Source organism: Nyctereutes procyonoides, unplaced genomic scaffold (assembly GCF_905146905.1).
Source record: "Nyctereutes procyonoides isolate TBG_1078 unplaced genomic scaffold, NYPRO_anot_genome, whole genome shotgun sequence".
Taxonomy (NCBI): Eukaryota; Metazoa; Chordata; class Mammalia; order Carnivora; family Canidae; genus Nyctereutes; species Nyctereutes procyonoides.
The window spans coordinates 34,621,032-34,640,215 of NW_026575020.1; the positions used below are offsets into that span (position 1 = coordinate 34,621,032).

The 19,184-nt window shown below is 53.6% G+C and overlaps 1 protein-coding gene and 1 pseudogene across 9 annotated transcripts in view; both read left to right on the plus strand.

The window, feature by feature from the left end:
• The window catches only part of RAPGEF1 (Rap guanine nucleotide exchange factor 1), a 137,049-nt gene extending 119,300 nt beyond the window's left edge, over nt 1-17,749 (plus strand). For all 9 annotated transcript variants that reach the window (XM_055317586.1, XM_055317592.1, XM_055317635.1 and 6 more), the window contains 13 exons: nt 63-148; nt 3,547-3,658; nt 5,378-5,453; nt 6,973-7,057; nt 8,855-8,947; nt 9,821-10,006; nt 10,867-10,951; nt 11,092-11,186; nt 12,489-12,567; nt 12,858-12,959; nt 14,103-14,200; nt 15,081-15,209; nt 15,578-17,749. In XM_055317586.1, the coding sequence (XP_055173561.1) occupies nt 63-148; nt 3,547-3,658; nt 5,378-5,453; nt 6,973-7,057; nt 8,855-8,947; nt 9,821-10,006; nt 10,867-10,951; nt 11,092-11,186; nt 12,489-12,567; nt 12,858-12,959; nt 14,103-14,200; nt 15,081-15,209; nt 15,578-15,728 (1,377 nt within the window). In that variant the 3' untranslated portion in view covers nt 15,729-17,749. The remainder of the gene's footprint in view (nt 1-62; nt 149-3,546; nt 3,659-5,377; nt 5,454-6,972; nt 7,058-8,854; nt 8,948-9,820; nt 10,007-10,866; nt 10,952-11,091; nt 11,187-12,488; nt 12,568-12,857; nt 12,960-14,102; nt 14,201-15,080; nt 15,210-15,577) is intronic.
• Nucleotides 10,270-10,430, plus strand: LOC129518608 (U4 spliceosomal RNA; annotated as a pseudogene).
• Nucleotides 17,750-19,184: the final 1,435 nt, after the last annotated feature.

A 19,184-nucleotide genomic window follows, 5' to 3' on the forward strand; every position in this document is an offset into this window, starting at 1 on the left:
GAGAAGCAGATCCCTCAACTTGGGGCACCTATCACAAACCCAGCACTGACTTCTCTTTGCAGGAGTCACCAGCTATGAAAGATGGACATCCCAGAGACCCCTCGTCGGTCAGCAGCACACCTGGGAAGGAGAGCAGAGACAGCGACAGGTAGGAAGTGGGCAGGTAGAGCAGGTTCCCTGAAAGCTGCAAGCCCACCCGGAGTCTGCCTCTCCTTCTGCCTCTCCCCCTGCTTGTGCTCCCTCTCTCACACTCTATCTCCCTCAAATAAATAAAAATCTAAAAAAAAGAAGAGTTGGACACTTAACTGACTAAGCCCTCTGCCCATCAGCATGCCAGGCTGCAGAGCTTTAGGTGTGCCTCCTCTCTCTCTTCTTTCTTCTGAGTCTCAGAATTATAAGTACTCAGGGAGAAAACATGGCAAGGACAGAAATGTGTGAGCAAACCCAAAAAAATCACTAATAATCCCACCCTTAACACCATTGGTTCTAGCATGCCGTCTGCTGTTATTTCCTGATTGTGTGCTCAGATATTACCTACTTTAAAAATTATCCATGACAGTGTTTTCTTTTTCCAACCCCAGGCCAACCGTCCTCGGCCTCTTCTAAGTTCAAGTGCACTAAGGGGGTGTAAAAGACTCCCCCCAAAAGAACACCTTTTTATTGTGAGTTTCTAGATGGGGTGTGTATATTGTGTTGTCAGACCACTTGAAAGTAAGTTACAAATGTGACCCTCAGCCCCTAAATACTTCAGTGTGCCTCATAAAATGTTTTAATTTTTTTTTAAGACTTATTTATTGGGGCACCTGAGTGGTGTAATGGGTTGGGTGTCTGCCTTTGCCTCAGGTCATGATCCCAGTGTCCCAGGATTGAGCCTCTTGTTGGGCTTCCTGCTCAGTGGGGAATCTGCTTCTCCCTCTCCCTCTGCTCCTCCCCCCCCCCCCCCCCCCCCCGCCAACTCATGCTTGCACCTGTACTCAGTCTGTCTCAAATAAATGAAACCTTAAGGGAAAAAATTTGAGAGAGCATGTGCATGTGGTGGGGGGATGGGGAGCAAAGGGAGAGAAAAATCACAAGCAGATTCACCACCCAGGACAGAGTCTGACATGGGGCTCAATCTCACAACCCAGAGATCATGACCTGAGCCAAAATCAAGAGTCAGACGCTTAGGGGCACCTGGATGGCTCAGTTGGTTAAGTGTCTACCTTTGGCTCAGGTTGTGATCCCAGGGTTCCCTGCTCAGCAGGGAGTCTGCTTCTCCTGCCTCTCCCTCTGCTTGTGCTCTCTTCCTCACAATCTCTCACCCTCAAATAAATAAATAAAAATCTTAAAAAAAAAAAAAAGAGTTGAACACTTAACTGACTAAGCCACCCAGGTACCCTCTCCAAAAAATATTATATTTTATTTTTTTTAGATTTTTTATTTTTTTAAGATTTTATTTATTTATTCATAGAGACAGAGAGAGAGAGGCAGAGACACAGGCAGAGGGAGAAGCGGGCATCATACAGAGAGCCTGACATGGGACTCAATCAAGAGTCTCCAGGATCACGCCCTGGGCTGCAGGTGGCGCTAAACCGCTGCGCCACCGGGACTGCCCTCCAAAAATAGTTTAAAAGCCTACTGGATTACAATACCATTATCATACCTAAGGAAATTTATAATAATTCCCTCATATCATCTGATATGCAAATCATCCTCCACATCCCCACTTCTCCCTCAAGTTAACGTGTGTAGCTTATTTTTGGGGAACCCAGATCAGTCAGGAGTCAGCACATTTAACTGTACATCTTTTTAAATCTTTTTAACGTTTTTGAGTATTGGCACCAGTCAATTGGCACCAGTCAAACCTAACCAGGTTTAGAAATATGTAGTAAATTTCTCCACGTGCAGGACCTGCAGATCCGCTCTGCCATCAGCAGCTTCATTTTGGCATCATCTTCTTAGTGAGATGTTCTGCAAGTTCAAGCTTTTCTTCCCTCTCTAGGCCAAGGTTCAGCTACCTCTGGGGTTCTGGGCACAGAGCTAGGCAGTTTCCACTTGTTAAACCTAAGCATAAATTGTGGAAGAGGTAGTAAAAATAAAATAGCAAGAGGCAGGAGAAACAATGGAAAGCCTATAGGGGCCTGCTGAGAAGGGCTGTCCGCCCAGCCCGTGGCCACTCTTCGGTGCTGTCCCCCTAGCATCTGCGTGATCTGTCTGCCCAAGCTAAGATCTCCCCAGCTATTAAAAGATGGTGGGTGTTGTAGTTTAACACCTAGTAGCAAACAGTGTCTGTGCCAGGCAACAGGAGCTCACAGGTTCTGCCTCCAGCTGCTTTGAACCCAGGGACTCCATTTTTCAGAGTTGCAGATGGCCCTCGTGAGAAAAAGCAGAAGAGTAAGCACATTGACAGCTTAGAAACAATTACAAAAATGTTGTCCTCCCTCCACGAAGGCCAGTTCGCAGACTGGACCCGAAGGGACACAAAGCAGATGATTCTTCCCAGGACTGTGTGTGGTTTTGATCTGGGCCATCCTCGTCTTGCTGAAGACACAAATTTTTATGTCTCAGATACCTAGGGTTAAAGTGTGGCCTGTGACCAGAAGGCCAGTCTGTGTGCCTCACAGGATCCCTGGTGAAAAACATCAGAATGAAACAGGAATAAGGAAGAAAATGCTGGGGGGAAGCAAGGTGCCTGTAGACCCAGGATCTGTCTGTGCCCAGAATGCCCCTCACCACCCTGCGTTCCCCCTCTGATGGCAGTTCTCTCCTCTCCCCCTTCATTAGCAAACTCTTGCTCAGGGCTATGGGTCTCAGCTTGTCCATCCTGCCGCAGGGGCCTGCTGCCCTTCAGACTGGCTGGGTCTTTCTGCTCCTTTTAATGTCACTCTCTCCTGCTCAACCCAGCACCCCAAGGACAAGGGCCAGTCTGCCTGGTTCCTGCTTCTCAGTACCACAGAAAGGTGGCCCTTAGAAAAGACTTGAGGAATGGTATTAATAGCCATGCGAACTCTCTCCCAACCCACTTGCCCTTTTGCTGTCCTGTCCTTGGGTGCCGACTGTGCATACTGTGGCCTTGACAAAGAGTGACTAATACCATCACTTATTTAAATAGCTCAACCTTCTTGGCCTCCTTTTCTTTTTCTTTTTTCTTTCTTTTTTAACAAAGTAGGCTCCACCATGGAGCCGAGTGGCAGAACTTGAACTCATAACCCTGAGATCAGGAACTAAACTGAGACCAAGTGTCAGATGCCTAGCCAACTGAGCCACCAATCTCCATCCCTTCCATTTACAGACAGAGCATCCACAGAGAGCAGGAAGTGTCCCAAGGTCACACAGCTCATCAGTAGCAGTGCTAGAAATCCAGTCTGCATCCTAGCTTCCAGCCCCCTGTACTGGAGGGTGGGAAGTGGCATGGGCTTCACATTGTAGCTGCAGTTCTGTGAGGACCTGCTCAGAGGTGATTGTGCCTCAGTAGCCCTCATGCAGAGGGATGTACTATCTCAGCCCCCTGGTATCCCAGACCCTGGGGCCTGTTGGACACTCGTGACACAAACTACTTCTCTCTAGGGCCTCAAGGTCACCAGATGGTTCAGAGTTGGCTCGGTTGGAGGAGGAAGTGGATGAGCTGTCCCTCATTGACCACAATGAAATTATGGCAAGGCTGACACTCAAGCAGGAGGTGAGTACAGGCCTTGTGCAGTCTCTCCATAAAGAGGGTGAAGGGGCTTTGAGGAGAGTATAACCTTGAGGTATCTCAGATAGGACCCAAGTGGCACCACTACCTCAGGTGGCCACCCCACATTTTGTGGGCTTTGCACACAGCATTTATCCTGGCCCCATGCCTGGGCCACTGGGGGTGCTCGAGGATACTGGGCAAATAGATGGACTTTTAGAAAAAGTGTACTGTCCCTTTCCCTGACACTTTTAGAGAGTAATCTCGGGCAAGTCACCTAACATCTCTAAGCCCCAGACGACAGGAATCTGGAGGAGATTATAACAGTGAACCCTGTGTAGTGTGCTCAGCACAGAGCCTGAGCATGGCAAGTGCTCATTCGCATAAGCTGCTTCACATTATTATTGACAATAACCCACTGCAATTTCAGTGGGAGACACAGGCTGATTAAGAAATCCCAGGCCTGGCCACTGCGGCCACCTCTGCCCTGTGCCTTGTCAGGAGGGCCTTGTGACAATTCTGGAAACACAGAGGAACATCTTCATGTGATAGCCTTGAGCCACTCCTAGGGAAGTGACTGTGTTTCTGGGCTCCAGCCTCAGGGCAGCACGCACACACACAGATGCACAGACAAGCATGCGGATACTGCCCTTTGCGCAATGCTGGGCTGTGCCGAGCGGAACAGGCCTGGTAGGGGCACTGAGGCAGCCAGCTTCTCTGCAGAGAGAAGTGATGTTTCACGACCCTTACCAGGAATTCCTTCTGAAAAATTGGGTCATGGGCATAGCTGCCTTCACCCTTAGATGGAAATTCAAGACATTTTAGGACTTTGGAATCTAAGGGTGAAAACAATGATGCCCTAGAGATGCCTAGAGAGGCAGGTACACCTCCAAAATTAAGGGCCGTGAACCCATGGGGGCTTGCAGGGTTGATTTCCTTCAGGATCAGAGGCAGGGGGTGTGGGGCTCTCAGGCAGGCGTAGGCTGTGCTGCCTGGGCTCCCATTCCTGGCTCTGCCAACAGCTCTCTCTGACTCTGGGCAGGTTTATGAGTTAAAGCTTCTCTGCCCACATGAAAGTAAAACTTATTCCTTAATTGGCAGATGGCAGCCAGTATTATGTAGGCAACGTCAGGCATAATTGAACGTCTTTGTGACGCTTTACACTCCTCTAAGGCCTCCCTGTGGCAGAATTTGTGACATTATGACAAGTGACTTCTTCCACCTGGGGAAACAGATAGAAATTTAGGGCGGCTTGCTGCAGTTTTAGGAACATGAATGTACTTGGAAATAGGCCTGCCACCTCCACAGTCTTCTTGGGAATGGCTGGTGGCAGTCATGCCTGCCTCCCTGTGGGATTCCACCATACCCAGCACAAGAACTTCCGTCCTCACCTCTCTGCCCCCTGGGTTGGTGAAGAGAGAGAGATTTAATGGTGTCATTGTCCCTCAACTTGACTGTGACCCAGTGCAACATGCCCTGGTGTGTGGGCAGCTCTCAGATGAGTTCTGGTGTCTTGTCTGCTGAGCACGGGGTGGTGGGCGGGCTGGATGGTCACACCTCTGCACTCAGCCACGCTCCTCCTGGGTGAGGAAGAGCAGAAGGAAACAGGACCTGGGGTCTCCACAGGGCAGCAATTTGATCATTTCATCCCTGCCTAGGACTTCCTGATTTGACTGTCTCACGGCCAAATTCTGCTGCATGCCCTCCTTTGCTTTGTTGTTGCAGGGTGACGATGGGCCAGACGTCCGTGGAGGGTCTGGAGATATCCTACTGGTGCACGCTACTGAGACAGACAGGAAAGGTGCGGCAGCACTCTATGCAGTGACCCTGGTCTCTGTCACAGCTCTCAGAGTGGGCTGGCCCCACAGCCCTGCCAGATCTGGGGATCAGAACCTGGGCCTGGTACTCCAGAACTGTACAGAGAGCCCACCCTGGGGATGAAACCAGCCCTCTCAGTGTGAGTCTTCCATGGGTGAAGGGTAGTGATGACCCCAAGGACCCTCAGGGCCAGCAGAGGGTGAGTTTCAAGTGCAGAGCTTGGCCAACAATATTAACATTATGAGAACACATAGGTAGCTGTTTCTACTTTTCCTGATGTTTGACCCATTATGTTATTCCAGATACTAGACAGGATTTCACTCATGGCCTCCACAAGGAGACCCTGGCATGTGTTCTGTCCAGAAGCCTTAGTCTTAAAGCAGTGGTGGCACTGTCATAGGATGGGGTTCTGACCCTCAGCACAAGGCCACCCCATTCAGCATACTGATCCACTGAAATGGCTAGAAAAGCAGGGGATCTACTGTTGGGTGGACTCTGTGCCAGCAAAAGAACAGTCATTCCACATCTTGTTCCGGCAGGGAGAGGGAAAGAAGATGCCGTGACTTTGACCTCTGTCAGGAAGGGGAAAGGGCGCTGCAGAGCCCACACTTGGCCCCCCCTTCACTCCTTTTCTTTCTATATCTTTGAAAGTTACTGAAAGGTGATGTGACAACAGTATTAAAGTCAGCTATGTAAAGAATTAAAACATCCCAATCCTGAAACCCTAACCCACCAATTTTATTTTTATATATGACCATTTCCCTCTTTTTACATATTTCCCAAAATATGTTAAATTATGAAAATAGTACAGAAATGGTCACGTTGCAGAGAATTTGAAAAATAGACCAGCTGTTTGAAGAGGTCCCCAGTGGTCAGGGAGGTGCACAAAGCTGACATGAGGCAGTGTGCCACACAGGCCTAGTCAGGAAACAGTCATTGTGCTTTTCTGCAGCAGACCATCCTCCACACCTGCCTGGGCACTAGCCTCAGCTGGACAAGAGGAACAGTTTCAATTTTATCCAAAGGGCTGAAGTGGGAGCTGGCTCCTGTCCTCAGCTTTGAGCAGCAAGCTCTGCTGCTCCCACCGGGCCAGAAGGAGCCCCGTGGGCAGGGCAGTCAAGAGCCTTCTCATTGGCCAGCAGTCCCCGGGAAAGGAGGCACTGCCACCAGCTGAAGACTCCCAACTGGCCCCACCCTTCCATGGCACCTGAGTGCCCACTTGTGTATGCCAGCAGCATGCCAAGCTCTGCCCCTCCAGCCTTAGCCTAGATCTCTTAATATGTGGAAGTTCCCAGGGTTTTTGTTCCTGGGCCCTGCCATCTAAAGTATTACCTATAATTTAGCTTCAAAATTCTGCTGAGGAGTTTGAATTATTTTCTCTGTGCCCATGATTAAGATTCTGAATCATCAGAGTCTTAGGACAGACAAGCAGCTCTTGACATGTGGTCAAGGATGGCAAATATGTGAGGCAGGCATCACTAATCAGTTGTTCTTGACTCCAGATTTGGTGTTGTACTGTGAGGCCTTCTTGACCACCTACAGGACCTTCATCACCCCAGAGGAGCTCATCAAGAAGCTGCAGTACAGATATCCTTTCCTGTGGCCCTGAACCCTGGCCCCACACCTCACACCTCTCACGGCACAGAGCCTTGGGAGCCAGCCAGGAGAGAGGGCCTTTTGTGCATGCCCACACAGGGAACTAGGTGGCTATGGTTGGTGCTCAGCCCTGCTCCATTGTGCCCCAGCTTTGTTACCTCAGGCCAGGCTTTATCTTCAAGCCTCGTTCCTTGTCTAAGGGCTGAGTGAGATGACATGAAGTGCTGGATCATGGGTGTGCTGCCTGACAGCAGTTGTGGTCACTTAGGAGTCCTGAGAAGGAGGTAGAAAGAATTGACACACCCTAAGACAGAGGGAACACAAAGACCCCGGCAGAGACCCAGGTCACCAGCATCTGTAGCTTGCTAGCTGAGCCCCAGGCCATTGAGGTGATGAGTCCCAAGTGTGTGGGGCTTAAGGGAGTCAAGACTCAACAGCCTCAGGGAAGGCCACAGCCACTCCGCCTGGTGGCAGATGCAGCAGTGGACAAAAAGACCACGTCCAGACCCAATTTGCTCCTACCCTTCAACTGTACAGCCCCACGGGCTCACCCTTTCAAGGATGACTCTGTGCAGTAGCAGTCAAGGAAGACCCCAGGCCCTAGGACCCACTGTCATGGACTTCCTCTCAAACTTGCCCCTCCTGTGGAGGCTAACCTGAGCAGCTGCTCTAAACAGTGGGCCAGCCCCTGGTCCCCTGTTCCAGGCCACCTCCCCCATTACAGCCCGTAACTGCTGTTGGACAGCTGTTGTGCCTGGGGCAGGAAGTCTGAGTCCTCCAGGCTGTCTCCCTTTTCTGTGTGCCCTGAGGCTCGGCTTCTTGCATCCTCTGACCCTCTGTCGCTCCTTTCACTGTCCCCGTGCCCCAGCCCTAGAGGACCTCGTCCCTCAGAATTGAAGTGGACAGTCCCCACTGCAGAGACACATTCCCTACAGCCTCACATCACATGTTCAGTTGCTCACAGTTGCTGGCTCTGCAGGTGATAGTAACTCTCACACGCATGATGCAAAGCCCATGCACATGAAGGCTCACTCAGCTATAAAACCACTTGATATATCATTACCATGTTATATATGCCTTTATATTACTGCCTATTTCATGATCCAGGAAACAGGCTCAGAGAGAGTAAGTGACCGGCAGTTTGGTGGGAGAGTGGCCACCCTATGCACACAGCACACACTCCTGAGCTCAAGTTCCCAGCACCCACTCTGCAGCAGGCTCTGGGGACAGTCCTTGGTGTGAGGGTCCTTCATGAGCACCCAGAGATCTCTGGAGAGCAGGAAGGACAAGCCAGAGCAGGGTCTGGAGAGTCCATGGTGACCACAAGAGGATGGCAAGAATCTATGCCCTCTGGGCAGAGACCACGACCTTGGGGAAGAGCTGGAGGTGGCCAGGTGTGTGGCTGCTGAGGGGTGGGGGCGTCTGAAGCCACCCAGAGACTCTGGGAGGGAACTTAAGGCAAGAGTGCCGGAAGCACCTCCCCCAGAGACCAGGGGCTTTAGGGCATGTGGTTTTTAACCACCTTTTTCCACCTGAGCCTCAGCCAGGCAGCCTGTGGCATTTCAGTAAGTCCCACAGGAAGCTTTGGTGGGAACTGACAGAAAGGCAGGGCCTCGGGGCACAGGGGAAGTGGTCCTGCAGGCATGGCTGCGGGGGAGGGTATCTCACTCCCAGGGTTTCTGCACATCACAAGCACCCGGTAATTGGCAATGGGGAGAAGTTCACCCTCCCCTCCCATCACCCCATCCCTGCTCACATGAGAATAGCTTTCCCTAACCTACACTTCACGTACGAGAAGTTCTCTCCCTTCGCCGACACCTTCAAGAAGCGCGTCAGCAAGAACACGTTCTTCGTGCTGGTGCGAGTGGTGGATGAGCTCTGGTGAGTGCTTCTGCCCACGAGGTGGCAGGGGGCCTCAGGCACCCCAGGACTCCCCACTGGGGCTGCAGGTTTCCCTGCTGAGATTGGGGCATCCTGGTTCATTCCATCTGCTTCTCCTGGGCCGGGTATCCGCAGAGACCCCTGCAGCTCTGGATCCAGCTTGCTCCTGCCCACCTGAACAAGACCATTGGAGAGAATGATCCAGCCACGAGCCATGCCGGTCTCCTCGTGGAGGCCATCCCTCACACACCAGTAGCCATGGCAGCCCCCTCCTGCTCTCCTCAGCTCCGTGCACCCAGCCCCCCGGCCCTGACTCAGCACCCACTATTACCATTCACTTAACAAGTGCGCATCCAGCCAGTCCCTCTCCTAGGTCTGGAGAGCCAGGATGAAGGAAACCACAGGCCCCCTCCTTCAAGGCATTTCCCTTCTGAGGGGAGGCTGGCCTCGGCCCCAGAAGGCACAGCCGTGAGACCGGCATTTACAGAAAGCCTTGTGTGGAGGGAAGTCAGGAGGGTCCTGCGGGCAGCTGGTCAGAGGGGCCAGGGGCTTCCCCCAGGGCAGGATTTGAATGGGGTTGTCTTGGTAGCCCAGGCCCTAAGGTGTGCCCTGGTGCTTGTCCAATGCCAGTGAGCACTTGCTGAGAGCATGGCAGTTACGTGTCACTAGTGGGACTACTCCCGGGGCTTCCAAGGATACAGGCAGCCGTCCAGACACCTTTTCTTACTCTCTTCCTTTAAGAGGTCTCCTAGCCCTGCTGGTCCCTGCCACGTGACCCTCGGGTATTCTAAGGTGGATTCTGGGCCCAGTGGCAGCAGTCCTCTTCCTGTGCTGTGTCCCTGTGCCCTCACTGTGTGGCCCTTGCTCCTCTAGCCTAGTGGAGTTGACAGAAGAGATCTTGAAGCTGCTCATGGAACTGGTCTTTCGCTTGGTGTGCAACGGGGAGCTCAGCCTGGCCCGCGTGCTCCGGAAGAACATCCTGGACAAGGTGGACCAGAAGAAGCTGCTCAGGTGTGCCAACTCCGACCAGCCCCTGGCAGCCAGGGGGGTAGCTGCCAGGTGAGCCACCAGCTGCCCCCCCCGCCCCCCCACCCCCCCCACCCCATGGCTTCTCCAGCCCACCCCTGGCAGGAGTTGTGCCTGGTAGCTATCTCTCCACTCCGTTCACCCTAGTGTCCCTCCCTAGTCCTGTTCCCGCCAGGCTCTACGATGAGGTGTCTTATGGACAGCCCAATGAGTTCCCCAGGGGCTGGGCCTCTTCTCCAGGGTCATGATGTGTGATTAAAAAATAAATAAATAAACAAACAAACAAATAAAAATAAAGCTTTGCACAGTGGCAGTATTGAAGCCAGTGAGGTTTATCTGAGGCTCAATTATTGCTAATTGAATTAAAAAAACAAAACAAAACACTTTTTACCAGGAAGTGAGGAGGCAAGGCCAGGGGTTGGTGGAGGGGGTCACTTACTGAGACAGGCAAATACATTCTGGGCTGTGGTTAGCTCTTGTCTTCCCAGCACTAACGTGGCAGCTGTGAATTCTTGACCAGCCCCCATGCCATCCTGAGCATTCCTAAGAACCTGTATATGGGCTTGTTTGTCATCGAGTGTGAGCCTTCATCTCTGTGGTACCATCTCTATTGCCACTGGGCCCCGGCAGTGGGGTCAGGCTGCATTCTCTGGCAGCACAGTTGTCCATGGGAGCCACGGGACCCACCCAGCAGAGGCACCATGGTCACCAGCAGGAGTGCGGTCTCGTCTTGCCCTGCCATTGATCAGCTCTGAAGCTGCCATCCTCCTGCTGTGAAGCAAGGCTTGGGGCAGCTGCTCCCTCTGGCGCCAGCTTCTGAGGCTGCAGAAAGGCAGTCAGCCAGCCCCTGCCGTCCCTGTCCCAACTGCTCATCTCATTCCTCTGTCTTCCAGGCCAGGGACTTTGCATGACTTTCACAGCCATGAAATAGCCGAGCAGCTGACACTGCTGGATGCTGAGCTCTTTTATAAAATAGAGGTATGGCGTTAAGTGGGGCTCGGGAGAAGGCTGTCCTTTGCCCCTGGTGAACAGCTGCTTCCTTTCCCTAAGGAGGAGAAACTACCCATCGCAGGGCAGCCAGAGGGCCCCAGCTCCAGCCAATCTATTTCCCTTTTCAGATTCCTGAGGTTTTGCTTTGGGCAAAAGAACAGAATGAGGAGAAAAGCCCCAACTTGACCCAGTTCACGGAGCACTTCAACAACATGTCGTACTGGTAAGGAGTGGCTGTGCAAAGCCCCAGTTCTCTATCGTAGCACATCTGGCTGGGTTCCCATGCTCTCCTTCACAGAGCACTCCAGTGGCAAAGGGGAGATGCCATTTTCATTCCTCCCAGCTTCTTCCAAGGCCCTGGGCATTACTTGGGAACTGCAGGCAGCAGAGAGCACGCTGGATGGGCTGCCGCCTAGAGGGCTAGTTGAGGAGTCTGAGACCAGGAGGAGTGCCAGGATCGATTAGTAGTGTCTGCCATAGATGGCAGCAGAGGCAGGGGTGTTGACTGTGCCATCCTGCACTGATCACAGCCCCCCCACACACACCAGGCAGCCTCAGGGCTGAACATCACCTGCTCTCTGCCTGAAAGAGTACATTCTGTTAATACTTTAATTAGGCCTGAATTCTTAAAGAAAAATGAAGCCTAAAGGTATGTTTATACTATAATATGAAACAGAATAGTTAGCTTTTCAAGATGGGACTTAAAGGTGCCCACAGTCTCTCAGCATGAACCAAGGATAGTCAGAGCATAGCAGCCACACAGCCCCACACTGTGCCCAACCCCACCCTACACCCAGTTCACTACTGCCACTGACGTCTAACATTTTTTAAATGCTTCAAGGACTGTTTGTCGAAGGAAACTTGGGTCATCTCCCTCTTTGCTGGCTTTTCTCCCCACTGCATGAAGTGCTTTGCTCCTCAGCAACGTGAGCTTGACCATAGCAAACTACCATAGGACACAATGGCGTGTAGGGCAGACGGAAACTGCACACAGCCCTGAGCCCAGCCTCCAACCCAGCCCCCTGCTGGGCACACACCCCCCCCCTCAGAGCCATGGTCCTCCGGGTGTGCTAAGGGCAGGTACCCCTCAGTGGAGCCAAAGACAAAGCAGAAACAGCACTCCCTCTGAGTGGACTGGCAATGGCTCCAGCCCACAGTGAGGTCCTCGTGCAAGGCTGGCTTCTTAGTTGCTGCTCTGGTTCTCAAGATGGCTTCCTAACCCACAGGCTCCTGAGCTAGTCCTGAGGCCATGGGAAGAGCTCCTGTGATGCTTGGTCAGCACTTGTCAGGAAATCTCTACTTTGGTACTCCAAAAGCCTCCATCTGCACACACAGCCAGGCATCCCCTTCATGCCATGTAACTTCTTGGCCTGTCCCTGGGATTGCTTTGAGCTCCCCAAGAGCAGAGGCAAGGGCTGTACTTGGCACCTCGGAAGCCGTGGGCATGCGGTGCAGGTGTCCACATCCCTCTCCACCAGGACCCCTTAGGTCAGCTCAGCAATCTTTTCCCCTTTGGTTCATGCAGGGTCCGGTCAATAATCATGTTACAAGAAAAAGCCCAGGACAGGGAGCGGCTGCTACTGAAGTTCATCAAGATCATGAAGGTAGGGGGATCCCTGGGTGGCTCAGCAGTTTAGCGCCTGTTTTCAGCCCAGACCCTGATCCTGGAGTCCTGGAATCAAGTCCCACCTCAGGCTCCCTGCATGGAGCCTGCTTCTCCTTCTGCCTGTGTCTCTGCCTCTCTCTCTCTCTCTGGGTCTCTTATGAATAAATAAATATTAAAAAAAAAAAGATCATGAAGGTAAACCATGGATGCCCTCCCCAGACTCTGCTCCTTCAGGCCCTGCTCAGAGACCCCAGGCCTACCTCACGGCCTCCTCACCTCTCTCCATAGCACTTACGGAAGCTGAACAACTTTAACTCCTACCTGGCCATCCTCTCGGCACTGGACTCAGCTCCCATCCGCAGGCTAGAGTGGCAGAAGCAGACCTCAGAGGTGAGTGGCTGGGAAGGAGGAGGCGGGAGGCCCACCTGGCCCCTGGCAAGCCAGCTGTTGGGGAAGGTACTCAGATTTCTGCTCTGTGGCCAGCCACCCCCACATTGGTTGCTGTAGCCCATCTCCCATCTCTGGGCCCAGAGGGACTTCATGGTTGGTGCTGGGGTCGTCCACTCATAGGGTCCTCCCACCTGGGCTTCAGGCCTGTACCTGGGTCCCTGCTCACTGGTGCCTTCCTTCCTTGCACCCATGCTTCTGCAGGGGCTGCTCTGGGCTAAGGGCTGCATTAGTCCTTGGGGACATGCTTTGAACAGGCCAGACCTGTTAGATGATTTCTTTAGGCTAACTGCCAAAGGGGAAAGGATGGGGTGGTCTGCCCATTCTAGGGTCAGGGGGATCCCCTGAGGAAGCATCAATCCACCAAGACCCACACAGGAAGTATTTCCTGGGAAGGACGGGAATTCCTGTCAGAGGCAACAGAAGAATGTTCCTCAAGCAGCCGGACAGACGCCGGCGTGGCCATGTCACTGGGGAGGAGACCCGCTCTGGACCATGAGGGCCTTGGGGTGGCCTGGAGAAGTACCTTGAGAAGAGAGGCAAAGCTCTCATGGGGGTTGGGTGTCCGCTGGGCCACCCAGGTGTTATCTCAAGGGTAAGACTGTTGTATGGAGAAGTGTGGGATATTCACCGTGGCTGCCGCTGAAGCACCGGGGAGGTCCTGAGAAGATGACACACCAGGGTGAGAGGCAGCTAACGGGGATGGGCAAACAGAGAATGGGACTGGCCAGAACCCCACATCGCATGCAGAAGGGAGCAGTGGCACCTTGCTGAGATCCCCTACCACGCCTAGATAGCTATGTCTTGAGTGTGATGGGGAGCCAAGGCAGACTTGGAGCCAGGGCTGGCACCCTGCAGGAGGCCAAGCTCCAGCCCCGGTACCCACAGTGGGCATGAGGTGCTCAGAGCTGTGGTTCTGCAGCACGCACAAGCAGTCCTGGGGGCAGTTTCTCCATAGAAGGCCTGGTCTCTCAGGCAGGGCCCAGGGCTATCTCTGGGGTGCTGGGTGAGGGCTTGGTCAGTGAGGAGGTTGGAACTGGTGCCCGAGCACCATCCCGGCCCTCACACGCTGTCCCTGTTGCCCAGGGCCTGGCCGAGTACTGTACACTGATCGACAGCTCGTCCTCCTTCCGCGCCTACCGGGCCGCCCTGTCCGAGGTGGAGCCGCCCTGCATCCCATACCTGTAAGTAGAGACCCCACTCCAGCCCACATAGACCAGCCCCCGGGGGCTCTGGGCGAGACATGTGTGTAGATAGAGAAACCCTCCCTTGTAGATTTCCAGCTTAGACAGTTATATTTTTAAACTGTGTAATGAGGAGTGTGTTTTATTTCTAAACAGAAAGGAAGGGTCCGGTGAAAATGGTCCTACTCTCCCATCTCCCAGTCCCACATCTGTTTCCTTCCCTCCTCCGCCAGGAGGGCGATTTCTCTCCCCCCTCCCTGGCCCCAAACCCTAGGGGTCCTCAGCTTGGCTGCACCTTACAGTGAGCTGAGGGCCCTACCACCAGTCACCCAGGAGCCCTGAGAGTGTTTGCCCACGTGTGAGCCATGGACTGGAGGAAATGGGTTTGGGGAAAACAACCTTAGTCACATAGCAAGGAAATAGTGGACAGGGTCAAAACTACACAGGTCTGTTACCAGAGCCCTTAATAAGCTGGCAGATAATTGAGAATCTCCATAAAGGGGTAGAAGACTCTGCAGTGGCCCGGTGGGGGCTGCCTTTAAGTCCCCTGCCTTTCTGCCCTCACTGCTTCCCCCTCAAGGGTAGACAGCTGGGCTCCTGAGTGTGTCATCTGAGCCCCGTCACTCACCCTATGGCTTCACATCCTCTTTAGTGAGAAGTACTTGTACCAAAGAGAAGATCCCCCCATGCCTCCCTCTCAAGTTTTGGGTTTGTTTTTTTGTTGTTGTTGTTGTTCATTTATTAATTTTACAAGGCTCTCATAGCAGAGCTGGCTTTCCCAGGGACCCACAGTTTCTAGGTCAGGAGTTCACACTGGAAGAGACCAACAGATGCCAGATGTGCTTTCTGGAGCAGTAACTGGACTTCTCCATCCTCCCAGGGGGCTTATCCTGCAGGACCTCACCTTTGTTCACCTGGGAAACCCAGACTATATTGACGGGAAGGTGAATTTTTCCAAACGGTGGCAGCAGTTCAACATTCTGGACAGCATGCGGTGCTTCCAACAAGCGTGAGTATTGCCACCTGTGGGGCAGGGCTGGGGCCACACCGGAGCCCTCAGCACCTGGCCCCCAAGCAGAGAGAGGGGAGGTGATGAAGGAGTGAGGGGGGCGTGGCAGAGGAATGGGGTCTGCACCCCGAGATGGTGGCCAGCCTGTTCTCTGCACACTACATACTGGGAGCCTGCAGGACATGGGCTTGCGAGATGGGGTCTTCCTGGGGCAGCATGTAGAAGGGCGCCCAGAATGCTGCAGCAAGCCCTCCCCCTATGAGGAGCCCCACTGTCCAGGGCCTGCTCCGGTAGCTGGGATGATGCACGTGGCCCCTCGGGGAGGTTTCTGGCCCCTGCTGGCCCTGACTGGAGGCCCCCCCCCACAGGCACTATGATATCCGAAGAAACGATGACATCATAAACTTCTTCAATGACTTCAGTGACCACCTGGCGGAGGAGGCTCTGTGGGAACTCTCTCTGAAAATCAAACCTAGGAACATAACAAGGAGAAAAACAGACCGAGAGGAGAAGACCTAGAAGCAGGTGCCGCGAGCGAGGAGAACGCTCAAGAGAGGCTCTGAGACCGGGAGGGACTTTGGACCTGTCCCCGGGTGGGCTGCACGGGTGCCGGCCCCAGGGCCCAGCCCACCCTCCACTGTGCTGGGCAGGAGCCCCAGCAGCTTCCTGCTTCCCTCCTCCGTGGGAGCGGACGCCAGGCCCGCAGCGGAGCCAGCAGGCAGGTCTTGTTCCTGATTTGTGAACCCGTGGTTTGGTTTTGGTTTTGGTTTCTGCTTTCACTTCTGTATTCCCCTCTCCCACCTTCTGCCTGGGAGCAGCACAGGGCAGTCAGCAGACCATGGAACGGTGGGACTCTTCACCCCTTCTTAAGTTCCAGGGTCCTGGGTCTGTTGAAATGACAAGTGAGTGGAAGACCCTCAAAAGGTCAGTGGGGGCTGTACTCCTGGTGACTTCGAACGAAAGGGACTTTCAGTGGAGTGGGCAGAAAGCAGAGAAGACCCAGGGAGGCTCCTTTAGCTTTCCCTGCCCTGCCCTGCTTTTTAAAATGCAAGATGGTGTGAGCTTTGGTTGGGGCCAGAAAGGTTCAGCCGGTAGCCTTTCAGTAGCCCTGGAGCCGGTGCTCCAAACTGCCCTCTCCCTGTCCCTTCGTCTCCCTGACCACCTGTCGCTCTGGGGAGCTGGGAAGAAGATGGAGCAAGGGAGGACTTCGGTTTATGAGCTGGGGCCAAGAGCTCCTGGGTGAGTTATGTCGGAGAGTGGAGGGGCACTTCTGTCCTGGGGAAGGCCAGCGGCCCCTCCTCCATCACTTCCTGTGTGCCTTAAACTCCAGCTTCTGTCCCCCTGCCCCATGGGCTCCCCTCCTACCTTGCTCCATCCCGCTGGAGCCAGGAACTGCTCCTCAGGCCTCTCCACCAGTGCTGTGGGCTCTGCCCAGGGGAGGATGGGATGTCCCCAAGGGGGCTGGGGTCGACGTGGCTATGGAGGGGGCCATGGCTCCTACCCCAGGGCAGGCTTGCTCTCTCCATCCTCTTCACTGGAAACCATGCTCGCTGGTAAGGTGGACAGTCAGAGGCAGGTTTGCCTGGAAGTCCCCTCCAGGCTGCTGCCCACCCCCTGCCCCATGGGTCCTGGTTTGTGTGACTGAGTGCTCACTTCTGGACAAATGCCAGGATCCAGCTTCTTAACCATGTCACTCTGAGACCTTCATAGGTTTTGAGCGGCTTTCTTCACTCTTGTTTTGGGGTCTTGTACATAGAGGGGAGAAGATCCATGAAGGGCCAGCGATGCCCCCTCTGGCAGCAATCTGGCTGCAGCAGGCCGAATGTGTCACTTTCTTATTTAAAGCGTGTGGTCGAGGTTCTTCAGCAGTGCTGGGGTGGGCTTGGTGCCCACTTTGAGTCCCCTCACTGCCGTCTTGTCCTGTCTTGCCTCGCGCCTGACCCAGTTCTGCTGGATGCTGCTTTGTGTGTGGGGGCTGCTGGGGCGCCAATACTAAAGTGGAGTTTCTGCCTCACACACCTGTAAGCAGGTGGATGTAGGAGTAGAGGGGCCTTTACCTGCCCTCCCCTCTCCTCTGGGAGCCCTGCCAGGTGGAAGGAGGCAGTGCCGGGGTGGGGGGTTGGGTAAGGGAACAAGGGGCTGGTGTGTCAGGGTGGCCTCTGGGTGAGAACCACAGGGGCCGTATGTGTTTAACTTATTGGCTGACAGGCTTCCCATCCTCCACCTCCTTAGGACACCGTCCAGGTTCTGGGATTGCCCAACCCCGTGCCAGCACTGCAGTGTGGCTGTGATCCATCTGTCTTGGGGATCAGGACAGGGTATTACCTGCAGATGGGGCTGGAGCCAGGGAAAGGGCAGGCACATGCCAGGTCAGAACGAACCCAACTTTTCAGAAGCACCTCCCTTTCCCCCACACCTCCCCCGTGTTACATTGTAATATATATATATTCCCACTAACCTGGCTGATAGTGGCATCTTCCTGCAGACATTTCAAACCTGTAACTTTTATATGAAAGGAAAATAAACACCAATGAAAGCTGCGTCCAAGTGACAATCGGAGCTGCCCCCCCCTCACAGGCGGGGCTCTGGCACACTTAGGGTGCAGGTCGTGTATCCCAGTTCCCACACCCGAGTGCTACTGTTAGGGGAGTTTGGGAAGGGTGGACAGAGGCCACCAGCCTGTCTAGAATTTTCCCTCCTCAGTTTTGTGCTCGATTACTGCGCTAATCCTCTACTGCCCCCTAGCATCCGTTTCTAGGGTGGCATTTGGGGTCACAGAGGTACCTAGAGCTACTTTTCAAAGCCCCTAAAGCATGTCTGAAGATACACCTTTATAATTCCATCCCCATACCACCCCAAGGCAGCATGCACAGGCTTGGAAACAGCCCAATGGGTTCCAATCTTTTCTTTGTCTGATATGGGCTATGGCTCCTCCACTCATGATGAGCCGTTGGACTTAATCCCAGCCTGTGTGTCATCCCCTTTTGCCATCCTGCCTGTCTCCCAGTGTCTGAGAGGTAGGGCCATCAGCTGCTGAGTCCTCTAGTAGCTGCCTATACCAAGAACCAGCCTGGTGTGGCCCTCAGCTCCCTGCAGGTGACTGGAAGGTCACAGGCCAGGTACAGACATCTGAACTGAGCTTGCCAACCAGAACCACAGGGCATGGCTGCTACCACCCACCCTGGCTAAATGCCTGGGTTCCACTGCCACCTTCAGAGGGGACTAGGAATCTGCATACTTAACCCAGCAAAACTCAGGATGCTCAGGTGACCTGTGAATGACCCTTCTCTCGCCCCCACCCCATTCAGATCTCAGCCATTGGGTGGTACAGGGCCAGTCTTCTCGGGGTGTGATGACCCCCACCCCATTCCCTCCAGCAGAGTGAGAGGCAAACCCTACACATTCATTTAAACCATCACTCATTCATCAATTTGTTTTGTTCACTAGGGGTACATGATTTAGGAACCTGGTCGGGGAGGGTTTGGGTCATTCTGGTCCTGCATTTGCCAGGACATACTGGAGGGCCTTCACCCTAGGCTACTAAGGGCTCTGGTCCTGGTTCTGCAGCTGATATGCGAAGTGACCTTAGGTAAGTGGCCCCCTCTCTGCGTCCTGGTGTTCCAGGGGCTAGGAGAGAGATAACAACAGCTTCTACCTCATAGGTCTGAGGCGGCTCAGTGAGTTAATCCCTGGTACAGGGTCAGGCAGGCTTCTGCCAGTGTCATCATTTACACGTGCGCCACACACACAGAGATCCTGGGTCCTTAGCATTCTGTAGGCCAGTTTACGTCATTCAGCCCTCTTAACCGAAAATCCCCACCAGTGAACTATTCCAGCCATGCTAAATGCTACCGAGAGGAGGTACTTGACATTAAAGAAATTAAGTCAGTCTGATTTGAAATCCACTCATAGACATTTCAAGTCCAGACAGGCTTACCAGCAATTCATGCCAAACAAGTAGCTTTAGTCTTACAT